At 43.3% G+C, this 15,042-nt stretch overlaps 1 protein-coding gene across 3 annotated transcripts in view; it reads right to left on the bottom strand.

The window, feature by feature from the left end:
• Window positions 1-15,042, bottom strand: part of SRGAP3 (SLIT-ROBO Rho GTPase activating protein 3) — a 269,776-nt gene that overhangs the window by 21,035 nt on the left and 233,699 nt on the right. For 2 of the 3 annotated variants that reach the window (XM_043551354.1, XM_037904516.2), the window contains exons 11-15: window positions 11,392-11,419; window positions 3,743-3,773; window positions 3,006-3,066; window positions 1,930-2,007; window positions 576-710 (exon numbers count right to left, since the gene is read on the bottom strand). In XM_043551354.1, the coding sequence (XP_043407289.1) occupies window positions 576-710; window positions 1,930-2,007; window positions 3,006-3,066; window positions 3,743-3,773; window positions 11,392-11,419 (333 nt within the window). Of the gene's footprint in view, window positions 1-575; window positions 711-1,929; window positions 2,008-3,005; window positions 3,067-3,742; window positions 3,774-6,366; window positions 6,470-11,391; window positions 11,420-15,042 lie in introns of all 3 variants that reach the window. The other variant, XM_037904515.2, reaches the window with a different exon arrangement.

The following is a 15,042-nucleotide window of genomic DNA, read 5'->3' on the forward strand; positions in this document are numbered from 1 at the left end:
TAAGAGCAAGCATTTTACACACAAATGCACACCAAGCTCCCCTGTCATTTCTAAAACTGCAGGTTCATCCCACCAGTTGCCCTTTCCCTCCAGGGCACTAAGAGAGTCCATCACTTGGCAATACATATTCACTGCAACCAGGAGGTACTGGGAGAAATATAATTAAGTCTGGGAAATCAGAGTTTTTTCCCCCTGGGTTCATTAGTTTGAGAAGAGCAGGGTGGAATGTTTTGAGAAGAAAAACAATCAACCTGAACCTTCACCCTGAAATTCAAACCCAAAAACTTTGTAAGGTTCAAGGTATCTGAAACAACCCAACCCCCACCATTCACGACCCTCAGCACTTTCCAGATTTGTTTGGGATGTGAAATGCAAATGGTCAAATACCATGAGAAAGACTGGTCTCTTGTGGCTGTTTGAACCCAATTTTTGTAGACAGAAGAGGTTCAGAAGCGGTTTTGATGCTTATCTGTACTGATGGGCTTATCTACCGCTGCTTCTCTGTTTAATGGAAGATACTGTCTTGTAGCTGCAAAATCTAAGGAACCTACCTATGTCTCACTGCTGGTACTTACTTATAGTAGATATCAAATCTTGAAACCTTTCCTTAGGAAAGAGTGGGTTTTCCAGTCCTCGGAAATAGAGCTTTAAGACCCCAGCAACCGAATTAATATCACGTTCATTTTGATCGTCAGCGAGAGGGTCTTCACCTGAACACACAAAAGATTTATTTCCAGCATTCTTTCCTAGCTGAATTAGGCAGCAAGCACCACTCAGCTAACTAGAATTGGAAAACCAAAAGCTCTGCATTGATAAAAAAAAAGCAACACGTGCAATGGCAATACTATGTAGTTTCCCAGCACATCAATGACTTAATAAGATATTGTGTTAAGCAGCATCATGCCAAGACATTCTATAGCCCAGCCTATGGTAATCAGGGGGATGCGGGTAATTGTCACAGTGTGAGTTTTAAAATATTCCTGAAGGTTAGTGGTGTTATTTGGTTCTCTTTCATAGTTTTCAGCCCAATACATCTTTTGCATTCAGTGTGTCAGACAACTCAAGGTAGAAAGACACAGTGGTACGGGACAGCATCAAAAGACGGGACCTGCTGGATGACGCAATCATGTCCCAGTTCACCTGTGTTACACTGAAATCAATGGAATAGTACTGGCCAGCTCAACAAGTGCATTGTATGGTGATAAGCCTGTAGGTGGAGATTTTCAAAGGTGCCTAAGGGATTTGGATGCCCAGTTCCTATTAAAATGAATGATAATTGGGCAACCAAGTCCCCTGATTGGCTTGGAAAACCCTAGCTGGAACCTTCAATGGTGGTCATGTGCTCACAACCTTTCCGAGCCACCAACAGCTATTTTAAAGTATTTATGGAGTCACGGATTCTATGGCCCAAATTGACCATCTAATCTGACCTCCTGTCTAACACAGGCCATTCAATTTCACCCAGATCAATTTTTATATAAATATAAGGCCCAATCCCGCAACCCTTACATGTCTGGGTGTTTTTGGCCAGGCTGAGGCTCATGGTTATTAATTTTTAATAAACTATGTCATCTGGAGGTCAATTTTACATTTACTCCCTGTGTTATGAGTTAAGATGAGCCTTTGTGAAGTTTGTCAGTCTTTTCCCTATGTATAAGAGTGATAAAAGGTAGCTAACGTACACAATTTTGCATTGGCCCCATCAAGCACAGAGGGACAAGAAGAGGGCCTCATCATCCCCGTTTTCTGTTATCCAGGAAATGGTATGCTGTCTAAAGGCCATTGGGGTGTGATTTTCTAAAGCCCTTAGGGGAGGAGTTAAATCCACCCTTAATCTCTGCCTCCTTGATGGACAGGAGGAGAGGTCCAAGAAATCACACTTTTAGCTGCATCAATGTTCCTTGGCAGGTCCACAAGCTACTCACATACCTCTTTCAAATGAATTCTTGATATCATTGACTTCAACCTGAGATCCAGGAACTCTAAAAATACCCTGTTGCTGAAGACCTAGAAGGAAGGAAGGAAGGAAGAGAGATTTGTTCCAGTGTGTTGAAACCAACATCCAAATGTGGAATTTCAGTTGTTTTGTTCTGCTGTTTTGCTGGAATCTGATGGGGGTTAATATGCCAAATTCCACAGAATCTGGTAAAGAACAATACCCGGGGAAAGTAAAAGCAGATGGACCCACCCATTACCCCCAAATTATTAAACAGATAAAAAAAAAAGTCAGAACCAACTCTCATGCTCCAGAAAGCCTACATTTCGCCCATAGAAAGAAACATTGCAGAAGTCTGTATTTTCCACACTGGGCAACACACAGCATTATACAGACATGGCCATTAAGAGCTGATGTTAAACCTTCCTGCCCTGGCTTGTCAAAATCTCAACCAGAAAAGAGCCCCATGGGCTCCCCTCAACCGCAACCTTCCCTAGTAACACAAACACTTGCAATGAAAAAAGAATTTGAAGTAGGGGCAGGTGCGATCTGAAAGACGAGAGGCAAAACTGACAGGTAAAGGGCAGCCCAGAGCCAGCGTGCAGTGACTTATACAGACTGCACTGTGTCCGACTTGAAACATGCCAGGCAAAGCATCCCCCAAGGAGCCTCCACTGGTTTTTGGTTTTGCTGCTAAAGAAACTGATGAGCTCTGCATGGGCTACATTTGTCTCTTTGTGGAAGAAAGGGAGAGGCAGGGGATACCATATTAAGATTTTATTTCTGCTTTGCCTTTTCTATTCCAACCCCCCTAGATCAAATACTGCAACCAGCTCCCATTGAATCAGGGTCCAAGTGAACAATTTAACCCCAAGTAAACCCATATAGGGCCCATATATTTTTCATTTATACAATATTACATCATAGTTTATATCATTATAACTCACATCCATACAATTGGTCAAGGCAGCTGGCTCCTCCATTATCTTTCATCATTAACTGCAAATACTTGATTTCTTTTAAACAACAGCCTTCATTGTAGCTATCAGCAAATGAGGAATTCGCTTACCATATAAATTGATGTATCGGATGCAGCTTTCAACTACAAGTGGGATAGCCTGTCCTGAATCCTAAAAAAAAATTTAATTCAATAAAGAATTAAGAGCTTATTAGCTTGCTGACAACAACATATTGGAAGCTTATTCAAGTAAAGATTGCAAAAACTCAGGTTTGAAGATGAGCGCCATTGAGTTTAGTAAGAGAATAAGCAAGAAAAGGAGGTGCTAAAACATCAAGCCATCAAACAGTGCTGAGTACACTTGTGTGAAGTCAATCATTCATGGAAAAGGACTCTATTAATGTGGGCGAAAAGCTAATTCTCCTTATATGGCTGACTGAAAAACAAAACGTAAGGGACAAATGCAACTGGATCACAGCTACTCCGTTTCAAAGACGTCATTATAAGCCAGATCAAGATTTGCATTTTACCTGTCTGATAAAACAGGCTTCTGGTTACAGAATTTAAAGAATATTTTAGTCTAAAAAAAACCCGTTGTCACAGAAGTCACAAAAAAAAAAAAATGCGTGAAATGCATTAACTATGGACCTAAATAGGGGCCTCACACTAGAATGAACCTTGGCTTTTGTTCTCGTATTTAAGCCACTTCTCAGAGGACCCCCAATAGACTTGGGGGAGGTTTGCAGGTAGGCTGGGCTTTAGAAGTGGACATTTTTACAGTAGGGATACAAATGCATCCCTCACGTCGATTTAGTTGGGTTTCGGAAAGGAGGCCCTCTAGTAAATACCTGGTTCCTTGTTCGAGCATTCCTTCTTCCTCTGATAACATAAAAAAGCAGCAGAGCAGGAGAAAAAGAAAAGATTAAGCAAGAATAAGATCAGTTAAAGTAAGCATATCTTCTGGAGGCCATGAAAGCTCAAATGCAATGGCAGCTTAGAAAGATCCAGTTCAAGCCCCCAACTTGCCTCCACCCTCACCCCCCAAAACCTGCTTAGTATGCAGTGTCTGAGCCTCAGTGATTGTCAAGAATTCAGAAGCCTCTTGCCAGATTTGTGCCATTCCTCCTCCTTCTACCTTTCCACTACTGAACTGCCCAGTGCCTCCCACCCATCCCTGTATTCAAAGTGGGCTTCTATTTTTTATCCACATCCCACAGGTGTTCAGAGGGAAGTGTGGTGCCCTGGCTTCTCAAAAAGAAGGGAACAGAGAATTCCTGGGAACAGAAAACCCTTGTGTTCAAGGCATCTGTTAATCACTAACTGCCCTGGGTTTGCTAGGAACTTCCATAATTGTCCATTATGGGGGGTTTTATGCAGACACATCTGGTACCAGCCTTTGTCAGGCACAAGGTTCAGGACTAGATGGACTGTGGGTCTGATCTGGTGCAGAAATCCCTAGGATTGTAAATACGTGAACAATGGTTTCCCACAGGACTCTCCTTATTATGTAGGACACTAGTCCCTTCAGATAGGTTTCCAGTGCAGCTAATTACTCCAGAACAATATTTAACAGGCTGGACTTTAATCAATATTGCCTTTTTAAAAATCAATTTAAGAATGGAAAAATTACAAGTATTAAAAGATTAACAGCTTTGTATGTCTGGACTGTATATTATTTGTGACAATGCGCTTCCCAATTTGAAAACACTGCCTTTAGGTTTATGGCTGCACTAAAATAGCATAATAGAATAATCTAAAACAGGGATGGAAAAGGCCCATTAGTTCGTCTAATCCAGGCTTTTCTCAGTGCTGTTCACTACCATATTTTCTCTCATGCTCTTTCCAGTCTCGGCTGAAACGTCTGCAGCAAAGGAGCTCTCATCCCTTCATAAACAGAATGTACTGCAGGATTAGATTTTGGAGGATCAGTAGTTAGACAATTAGATTAACCCTTGGGGAATACAGGGGAAAGACTTTGAAGGTCTCTTCAAAGATCTGTACTATTATTCTTATACTACACGGTTTATTAAGACTGAATGGGCCAAGTGGATCCTGAGTTATATGCATAATAAAGAGTCACATTCTGCTCCTAGTTTCACTGGTATCAGCCAAATTAATCTGGATTGATACCGTTGTAATTTAAAAACAATCTGATCCAAAAAATTATCAGAGATGTACACTGTGCCAACTGCCAGAGCAAGTTAGATCTTTCCAAAGAGTGTCACAGGCCACTGAGCCAAAGCCACTAGGGCTCTTCAAGAAACAGTTTGCTCCTGTAATGGAAGAGTAATAAAAGGGAGACGTTGACAGTCTTCTCCCATGTGTTGCTTATAGTTTTTGTTTTCTACAGTCCCCAGTTCACAAAGCATTTAAGCACACGACTGAAAGTAAGCACCAGCTTGAGTGCTTTGCTGAATAAGGATGGACTGCTGATGCAGGGTCTATGGTGACATAAGCGCATTACTTCTATGAGAGCCGTTCTTCCATTCCCCAGCCTGTGTTAGAGTAAAACACCTTACAAGGGGAGGCTCATCCGCTCTGCCAGTGCTGGATTTGACTGGAGGGCATCAGAACCTATCCACACTGGCATTGACTCTAACTGACTAGTTTTTGTTTTGTTTTTGGGGGGAGAGTTAAGAAAAGCATAGAATATGTAATCCTCCCATTCAGCCCCCTCTAAACAAAACATTTCAGCAGAAGTCTGCTTTGCTAACATTCTCTACAACAGGGAGAAGATTTGTGAGAGTTTCTGAATCATTTTCTCTCCGCCTGCAGCCATGAAAACAGGAGATAAAATGTTCCGATTTTTTTTAAAGTTTCTAATCAGCCATTGCTCAGGGAATCCTCCTCAAAGGACAATATTTTCTTGTGAGGTTGCTTCACCCCTGCTCAACACTCCTCTTAAAAATAAAAGTCTAGGTGTTTTTATAATATATATATAGCTGCCTTTTGTGCTATCTTTCCTTCCCCAGACACAAAGGGCCCCGAACAGTGGAACACCAGGATCTTTGGGGATTTTCTTTATTTTTTGCTGCTTGATCTTCTGCAAGTCTCTTTCTATGACAGGTGGGAGTGATGCTGTTTACTTCCAGGGTGTTCATATAACAGCAACTTAGAAAGCCAACACAGCTATGCCTGTTGTGATAAGATATGGCACATTGCAATTAACCTGCTGACAGGCAAGAATGACATGGTGACTCCACACTGTACCACAAGGGTCATTACCATTATCTCATCCCTCTCAGTTGGTGTGGACAGTAGCGTGACAAGTAATGTAATGAATGCACCATGGGTGAAAACAGATATGGATGGAAATCTTCACTGAGGCAGAGAGCATACTAGCCATGTTAACAGTGTGCACAGTGGATAGGAAGGACCAGGTCCAAAAGAGGAAATGAGTTAGCAATTAGGATAGAAAAACCACCATTACATTCATAGCGTTCATAGACTCTCACTGTCAGCCAGCAAGTACCTTAATGAACGTTTCCATATTGCCGTTAAAGAGTTTATGATTATAGACTGAGAGAGGCCTAGGTCTCCTCATTTTCTGTGGTTTAGGGGGAAGACATGGGGGCCTGGGAGAAATGGAACAAAAGAAATCAAAACACCAACATAAATACATTGACAGGGAAAGATCTCAAAGGCTGTGGCGGGCGGGGGGAATGGGGAACCCTCTGTAAAGACTAGTGCATTGGCTCTAAACAGATGCTGTAGCTATTCCCCGCGCTGGCATCTTCCTACCAAGCTTGATGCTGCATCCCCACTTAAATCAAGGCACTGAGGCACTTTATTGATTACGCCCACATTGTATGGGAATCCACACAGCACTGACTATACTCTCAATGTCCCGAGCCAGGGCTCAGCGTAAAACCTCACATAGGTTTTTCTAGGGCAGACGCTTGATTATTTCAAAGCCCTAGCTAAGTGTCTGGAGGGGGAGATCCTTGTGTGTGCTGACAGATCTTGGATGTATGGTTTAGGCCTCAATCTTGGGAGGAGCTCCATGCATGGTGGCTTGCTGTGCCCACGCACAGCTCCAGGAAAGCATGTGTGGGAGAGCCTTTCTGCGGACAACTCATTGCAAAAAATCGGGGCCTTACACTGTAAGCTGCTGAAGGCAGGGACTGTGTCTTCCCACTGGCCTGTAGGTCACCTAACGCCTGGTCAGCTTTATGTAATTTAGCAATAAGAATGCATCTTTATAATAGGAATAGCTAACAATTATAAACTGGCAGCCCATTACCCTCCACGATCTCCCAGAGTAGTCCAGCAATGCCCCATGATATGATCACCAGCAGAGTAGCTGCAACTAGACAGCTCGAACAGGATGTCGCTAAAAGGCACAATGCACAACGCTGACTAGCTACTAGTGGTTCATCGTAAGACACACCCCTCTCAGGAAATTAAAAGCTGCGCACCAGGATCTGAATAAATGATGGACTATTAGGAATTTTCTTCTCCTGCCACACACAGAACCGGTCACCTCCATGCCAGAAAATAATACAGCTGCTTAATATTTCTGGTCAAGATATTGTCTATTACCTCTGATAAGCTGTGGTTTGTTTTTCACTTTGTGAGAGGACATGTATCACAGTCCCTGCTTGGCATTTGGGCTAGAAGCAGGGATAACATTTTTACAAAAGTAAAGGCCAGTGTTGGTCCTGTGCTAGGTTTTTAATATTTTCCTGCCACTTATGCCGGTTCATCGCACTGTCCTGCTGAGAGAGCTCTCAGAGCAGCTGCAAAGTTCAATCCAATCCCCCAATTACACCAATGCTAACCTACGGAAAACACTGGGGGCAAAACTGTTTATTCCCAAACAGATCTCATCCTAGTGCTGGGAACTCAGCAATTAGGAGGAAAGTGATGGCACCTCCAAAGAACCCACAGCTAACTTTTATTTGTAATATTACAGTTACAAATATTCATAGGGACATTGTCTAGGCTGGGGAGCTTAGGACCAAAATTTGCAAATAGCTGTAAGAAAAAAAAATGCAGGTCCAAATTACTGGGTTTTGTCATTTTGTTTCCTTCAAAATTGATGCTTCAATGTAGTTTTTAAATTTTAAAGTCAGGACAGCCTCCAGCCACCCCATGCAACCCTGCAGAGGCCAGCACTCATGCACAACATAGCAGTAACAGGCTGAAGCGCACAACCCAGCCTCTATACAACCCTTTGGCAACAAACCAAATTGAGTATGGAATGGTGTGTGGGGCGGGAGAAATGATTAAAAAACCCCATATTTAGGGCTCTGTCTTTGTCGCAATGAATTCCCTTTGTTTCAAATTCCCAGTGGGTTCTTCTATACAGTGAGATTTGTTTTAAAATAAATCACAAAAAGTACCATAGTTCAAGTCCACAATGGTCAAGTAAAGGGAGTGTCTGATAGCCAGCAGGGAAGTGTCAGGACATCCTAAGGGGCCGGTATATGAAGGAGGAATCTGAAGTGAAGCAACTATTGGGCCTGATTCTGGTCTTACACTTACTATTACTGCTGGAATCACAGTAGTGCTTACAGATCCCAACAGAGAGCAGCACCCATTATTCCAGGCACTGTAAAAACACGGAGTAAAAGACAGTCCCTGACCTGAAAACTTACTAGTCAAAAATATACAAAGGGCGAGAGAGGAAACAGGCACATAAAAGTGACTCACCCAAGTCACAGAGCAGAGAACTTACAACAGGCGCCAGGTCTCCCGAGTCCCAGGCAAGCGCCCCATCCACTGGACCACGCTGCCTCTTACACTAGGGCAGTTATGAGCAACTCCATGAAGACAATACAGTTATTTAGGAGCGGAATTGGGCCCACTGCCTTTATAGTTGGAATGGCTGGCAAGTGATGCTAGCTTCTGCCCTGTGAGCTGCTGGTGTTTGGACATGATTTTCAGAGGCAATGAGCTCCTGCAGCCCCATCTGACTTCACTGGAGATTGTGCTCAACACTCCTGGACATGTAGTCCATGAAAGCACAGAAGGTTATTTCAGTGCCTTGGGTAGAAATTTAGCCGGTTGGTTCTCATTGACATTATTCAGAACGTGACTATATCTTCTAAAATTCAAGTCTACAGAACTCAAATATCTAGACCGTGAAGGAGAAAAATGGCATGAAGTCCTACTGTCATGATTCCACTCTACCTTCATCCTCACCGCCACAAAATGTTATGGATGTTTGTATTGTTAACACATCACAGCAGGGGATTTTAATGAGTCTGGCTAAAATCAGTGCAAAGGGCCTTCCTGCAAAAGTTCTCAGAGACTTGAGCTGAACTGACAAGAACAATTTACAAACAACTCTATCTGTTAAAAGGTGACAGAGTCATGAGCCGCTGACACATAAATCAGGTGCCTTCAATTAAAAGAAACAATTTGACTGCAGGCACTTTTGCTGCTTATAGCCATTCCTTCAACTGACAATTCAGGAGCAGAAATCATGACAGTGCAGTGAAGAGCCCATCCGATTCTCAGTTAGATGACTGTGATATAAACCAAAGAGACCGAGGAGGTTTGTTGCTCTATGATTTCCTCTAGCTGGGTGAGGCCCTGAAGGAAAAAGATTGTGGCATTCTGGCCTCCAGCTGGATTTAGTCGGAAGGCCATTCTGACAGTGCATATAGTGCTACATCAGAGGAGGAGGAGATTTTTCTCATTTGTTTGTTTATGTGATACACAAGTAAATTCAGGGACAAAAACAACAAAAGAAGCAGAGTGCTGTGTTGTCATCCCTCACTCATCACTCTTTGTTATTCGTTCCCCTGATTATTTTGGCCTGTGATACTGTCCCAGTCGCTTCCACCCCAGATAAGGAAGCTCCTTAAGAGCAAAGTCTAGGTACAGTTTTTAGTCTTCCTTTAGTTACTCTGGTGGCCCTTCACCAATCAATCAGTCCTTTACTAAAAGCACCTTTTCATCCAAAGGATCACAAAGCACCTTGAGGACTGTACTGCCACCACTGAAATGCAATCCCGTCTGGGCTGGAACATGGCATCATTAGAGACAATGCTGTACACAACAATTGGCTTTATCGCTCTGCCTGCGATCAGCCAACTATGGCTCCAACTAGGACCAGTAAGTAGGTGATCAGTGGCTCCTGGGGTAGCTGATAGCCTTGGAAGAACCCGGGAAGGATCTGGAAGCATGACTCTTGAAGAATCAGCTATCCAGGGCCTGCGACAAGTGGGTGAGCAGGGAGTTGAGCAGATGCCTCTTGCCTCCACTGGACATTGGGAGATATGCAGGTTGGGAAGTTGAGCCATGTACCTCTTACACAGCAGGGCAAACCCAGATAACCCTGATGTAAGGATTCCTCAAATTCACAGAGCTTCCAGTCCCCGCCATGGGTTATTCCTGCCTAGGGGAGAAAGGAATCTCTGTGTTCTCGTGTGATTGGCCCCGGCCACCTCTGTTTAGAATCCTGGTCAGTTCTCAGCCTTGCTGACGTTCTAAGGCATGTTAATTCCAGCAGTATGCCTCCATTTCCGAATAGCTTGCTGAAGAGAGAGCTCCACAGAGCACTAGTGGAGCTGTTTTCCTGTCTGGAAATGCAGCCACAGCAGCCAGCATGTTTCAGCATTTATAAGATCAAATGTTTCTGCTGGTATTGAAAACTTTATGAAAAACCGAAACAGGGCTATAAACAGATGATGAGGGGTTTCTACGAGCTATGGAGAGGGGTTTGGCAGCACCACTGACACACATCCTATTGTTATAAATCCTACAAATTCATAGCAAGCTGCTAAAGCTGAGCTTAATGGCTGTGTGTACCAAGCAGTTGGAAAATGCAATAGTAAAGGCCCCTCCCTCCTACATCTACTCTCAGCTCCATCAATTGCTTCATTTGGATGGGTTTCAGAGTAGCAGCCGTGTTAGTCTGTATTCGCAAAAAGAAAAGGAGGACTTGTGGCACCTTAGAGACTAACCAATTTATTTGGATGGGGAAGTACCAGCGTTTTCCATACCACCAGTTACAAGGGCTGGATCTGGGTGGTCACCCCAGCGTCACCTGGAGTCCCATGCAGCATGTCCTGCCCTTGCTTGAACAGTGGATCGACTTGGGGGGGGCTGGAGACAGGGCTGGGAGGGTTGACACCCATGTGTTGTGCAATCCTAAGGCTGGCTATGAATACAGCACAACTTCAGATACATTTATCGAGACACTGCAATGCACCGTGCTGACACAGCACTTCCAGGCACTTCAGAGCTAGTCAGATGGAAATTACACTGCAGCAAAACAAGGGCCTGTTTGTCATCATTCTAATTAATCCACTTAGACAATGCAGCAGAGGAGCAGGCCGCTGATGTGGGGAGCTGGGTTTCAGCCTCTCCCCTGTCGCAGGGCATAGCCCAGCACAGGGCAGCTGGAGTATAGAGCTACATTTGAAACCCAGTGTGCTGTGTCAATAACTAACGAATCAAACCACATTTTCCCTGAGTCTCGTCCCTTGGAAAAAGTGAGCCAGCCCCCTCCCCAAGCGGGTAAAGCAGACGAAACCCTTCTTACCTGGTTGTGCCACATTCAGCTCTTTCACCTAGAAAGAAAAATTGCACATGAATTTCCATCTCATTTTCACATCAGTGCCTAGGATGTGGGTTGTTTTTACACACACACACACACACACACGATATTTAAGCTGTCAGTTCTGTATGGTACAGAAGATTTCTAGCTTGTTGCTATGTTACCCCACTAACAACTCCTCCACTGAAAGAAGTTTTACAAGTCAAGGGCCCTAACCTGTGAGCGACGGAATCCCCTCACCATCCACTGATGTCAATGGCTTATTTGCAGGACTGAGCCTCGAGATAGTATTTTGTGTCTTCTTGCCTCTCATAAAAACCAACCAGGTCCTCAGGTGGTGTAAATCAGTGCAGGTCCATTGCTACCAGTGCAACTACACCGATTTACACCAGCCGAGGATCTGATCCTTGTGTCTGATTATTATACCAAACCAAATAGGAAAGCAGTATCTTGATAAGGACTGTTGCCCCTGGGGAGTGAGCTAAGATTATCCCACTGCCTCATGGAGGGCCACTAACAGCATCTTAATACAGCGAAGTATTCAGTAGCTCAGCTTTTCCTAAGAGATAAAAGACCATCTAATCATATCCAGGCAGACTCTATTCTGGCTGTCAATATTCTAATTCCCTTCATGTATTTATAGTCCTCGGATTTTATATAAATGGCAGCATATCACTGATAAGATCTATTCATTTTTATAAGTTTATGTCATTCCACAGATAAATTGTAAACTAATTTCGCATGCTGTTTGTGCCTTTCTGCGAAGGCCTGGAAAGCTGATTTCTCCTTTATTTCGTATGGCACATAAAAGAAAACGTTCAAGTTCACATCCCTGCTACAATGTTGCCAGGAATCAGACCTCAACTGACTCCTCACTGCCATCTACACATTGTCCTGAGTGATACTGTTCAATCACACAAGTTCAAACACCATCTCTGCTTGTGCGACGGCCACCATCTTGGCCATCAAGCCTGTAACTCAAGTGGGAACCTCCAGAGCTAAAAGCATGAGCTGCTACAGCTTGAGCTAACAAGCCTAGGCTCTGTAGTTGGGGCTGTAACAGACTCATAGCCCCGACAGACTGGACACAGAGGGGGACCAGTAACACACACTCACCAGTGGGTTACACTTACAACTCGCAAAACTCTCTTTTCCCACCTGAACCTCTCCTGCGCTGTGCAGACTCCCATGACTGCCTCTCTCACATCTTTCTAGATATGTCTAAAACTCAACATGGTGAAAAAGCCCTCCTCTCCACCTCCCTTCTACTGGACAGCTGGTCATTCAGCCATCCTTTCCCAGACCTGCCACCACTATGGCATTTTTGACTCCAACCTCTCCTTCTCCCCCAGTAGAAAAGCTGTTGATAAATCCCACTGGTTTTCCTCTAAAAAAACATTACACCCCATAATAATGTGACACTAAAGTGGTACAATAAAATCAAGGAGAGTCAGGAAATGCAAAAGTTAAGGTCCCCTACAAGCAAGTAATTTCCTACTTTTGAGCCAAAAATATAGTGTTTTGAAAATGCCAGATTTGCTTCAGATAAAAATCAGGTCACACTGAAATGTGCCATTTTAAATATCCAGTGTGAAAATGGCCATTGAGTGGGCTTTTTGCAGAAAGTCTAAATGTTGGAATCACCTGAGAGCTTGGAATGAAATGCTCAGCATTTTCACGTGAAATTTTGTGACACACCTGTGGCTGTTTTCACACAGCTCTTAGGAGGAAAAAATGGAGTTTTAACTGACTCTTTGCAACCTTAACTATAGTTCTCTCTCCTAAGCACCGCCATAGTGTTTCTAGTTAAGGGAACAATGATTAGCAATGCATCATCAGGAGTCCAATCATTTTACCCACTGATTTATGGTATCATCTTAGCACTATTATCTGTTCTCTGCATTAAGATCTGATCTATGGGAAGAGCCCAGATGGTCAGATTTCTACTAACCCTTTGCTCCACCTACCTCTCCCTCCTCCAAAATGTCAAAGCCTGAATTTGGAAACAGCTGCTGGGAGCTCTGCCTGGCAATGTGCAGAGATTGACTAAATCTAATGAGATCCATACCCAAGTTCAGTTGAAATATGGGACTACCCCAATGAGGATGTCAAACAGACTGTTATTGTTCTGTTACTGCAGTGTGTTAGTGGGCTATCCAGCTATTCGGAGTACTGAGAATTCTGGGAGAAGAAAGTATTTTCATAGAGCCCTATGAGTCCATGACAGTTTTCTTATGTTAAAATGTTTTTCTTTAGATGCAGTTCTGTTTAAGAAACATGCTACAGGCAATAAATCACAGGATCTAAGGGAAAGGTAGGTTCTAAAGCTAAATAAACTTGGAGGAGAAAATATGTTTGTGATAAAGGTCAACAAAAGCTAATTATTTTTTATTACATTAAGATCAGCAGTACGTGTATTGTAGTACTAAAATGAGATAGGAGACCACTGATTCTTTAAACTTTAAAAATAAGTATCCTCTCTCCCATTGTGGAACAACTGTCCAGGGCTATAAAGCATCTCAGTCTTCTGCAAACTGGGCATAAGACACAAAAAATCTATATTGTTCCCAATAGACCTAAAAATCCGTGTGTTAGGTATCAATGAGAGAAAAGTGTCTCTATTCAGGACAGCACTTAAGCAGCTACTTAACTTAAAGCATGTGCTTAAGCCTTATCCGGGATAGGGATAGGCTTTGGCACCTGCTTAAGAGCTTTGTTCAGTTGCAGCCTTAAACCTAACGAAACTGTACCTAAGGGATGACAGAGACCCTTACACAGAGAGTAGAGATTCAGACTGTAAACCACAAGTCCAAGGTGGTGTAAGAGGTTTGTAATAGTCCAACAATGTTTGCCTGAAACACCCTCTTCTGTTAGCAGGTAGATGAAACACCCTACTCTTTAAGTAGGTGGGAAAGAGTTGAGTGGGTTTTCCCCAACTCACTGAGACAGGTGACTGTCTGCATACAAGCAGGTGGAAATGGCTCTCTGGCAGGATTGGATCAGTCCTGAAGGAGGAACTCTAGCAGCAGCCAAGACTGGGGATGGGGACAAGGTGCGAGCTGACCTTTATGGGGTCTCATTGTTTTGTAAATAAAGCCAAGCCCCAGGGAGGGGATGAACCTGCAGTTTACACAGTGCAATGACTAAGTTCAGACCTATTGCTTGGGTAGCTGAAATACTCTACTGTTCAGCCTGCAGATACCCTTCAAGTTCCCAGTGTCCTTATGTAGTCATGTGAACGTGAATGAACACAGAGGGCATGTGTGGGTCATGAGCATCTCCTCTGCCAATCAGAAATGAGGAGTCCCCTTACGTTCTAAAGTTCAGAAGCCTTTATAAAGCTAATGAATTCTTCCTTTTTGAACAATATCATTAGTGCTCCTGGGAAACCCCAATTGGCTTCTCAGGAGGCTACATTTCCTTCCAGTGGAATCTTTCACAAAGACCAGGTCCCTACAATTAAAGAAATTGAATTTATACATTAACTGAAATTAGTCTGTCTAAAGTATTAACTGCAGTGAAATCGTTTGTAATTCAATAATACAGACCATCCGGAATGCATATTACCCTGGGTTATCCTAGTCCTAGTGAATTTAATAGAGGTTCCTACTAAAAGACCTACTGAACTGACTAAAG

The sequence above is a fragment of the Chelonia mydas genome, chromosome 7 (genome assembly GCF_015237465.2).
Source record: "Chelonia mydas isolate rCheMyd1 chromosome 7, rCheMyd1.pri.v2, whole genome shotgun sequence".
In the NCBI taxonomy this organism is placed as follows: Eukaryota; Metazoa; Chordata; order Testudines; family Cheloniidae; genus Chelonia; species Chelonia mydas.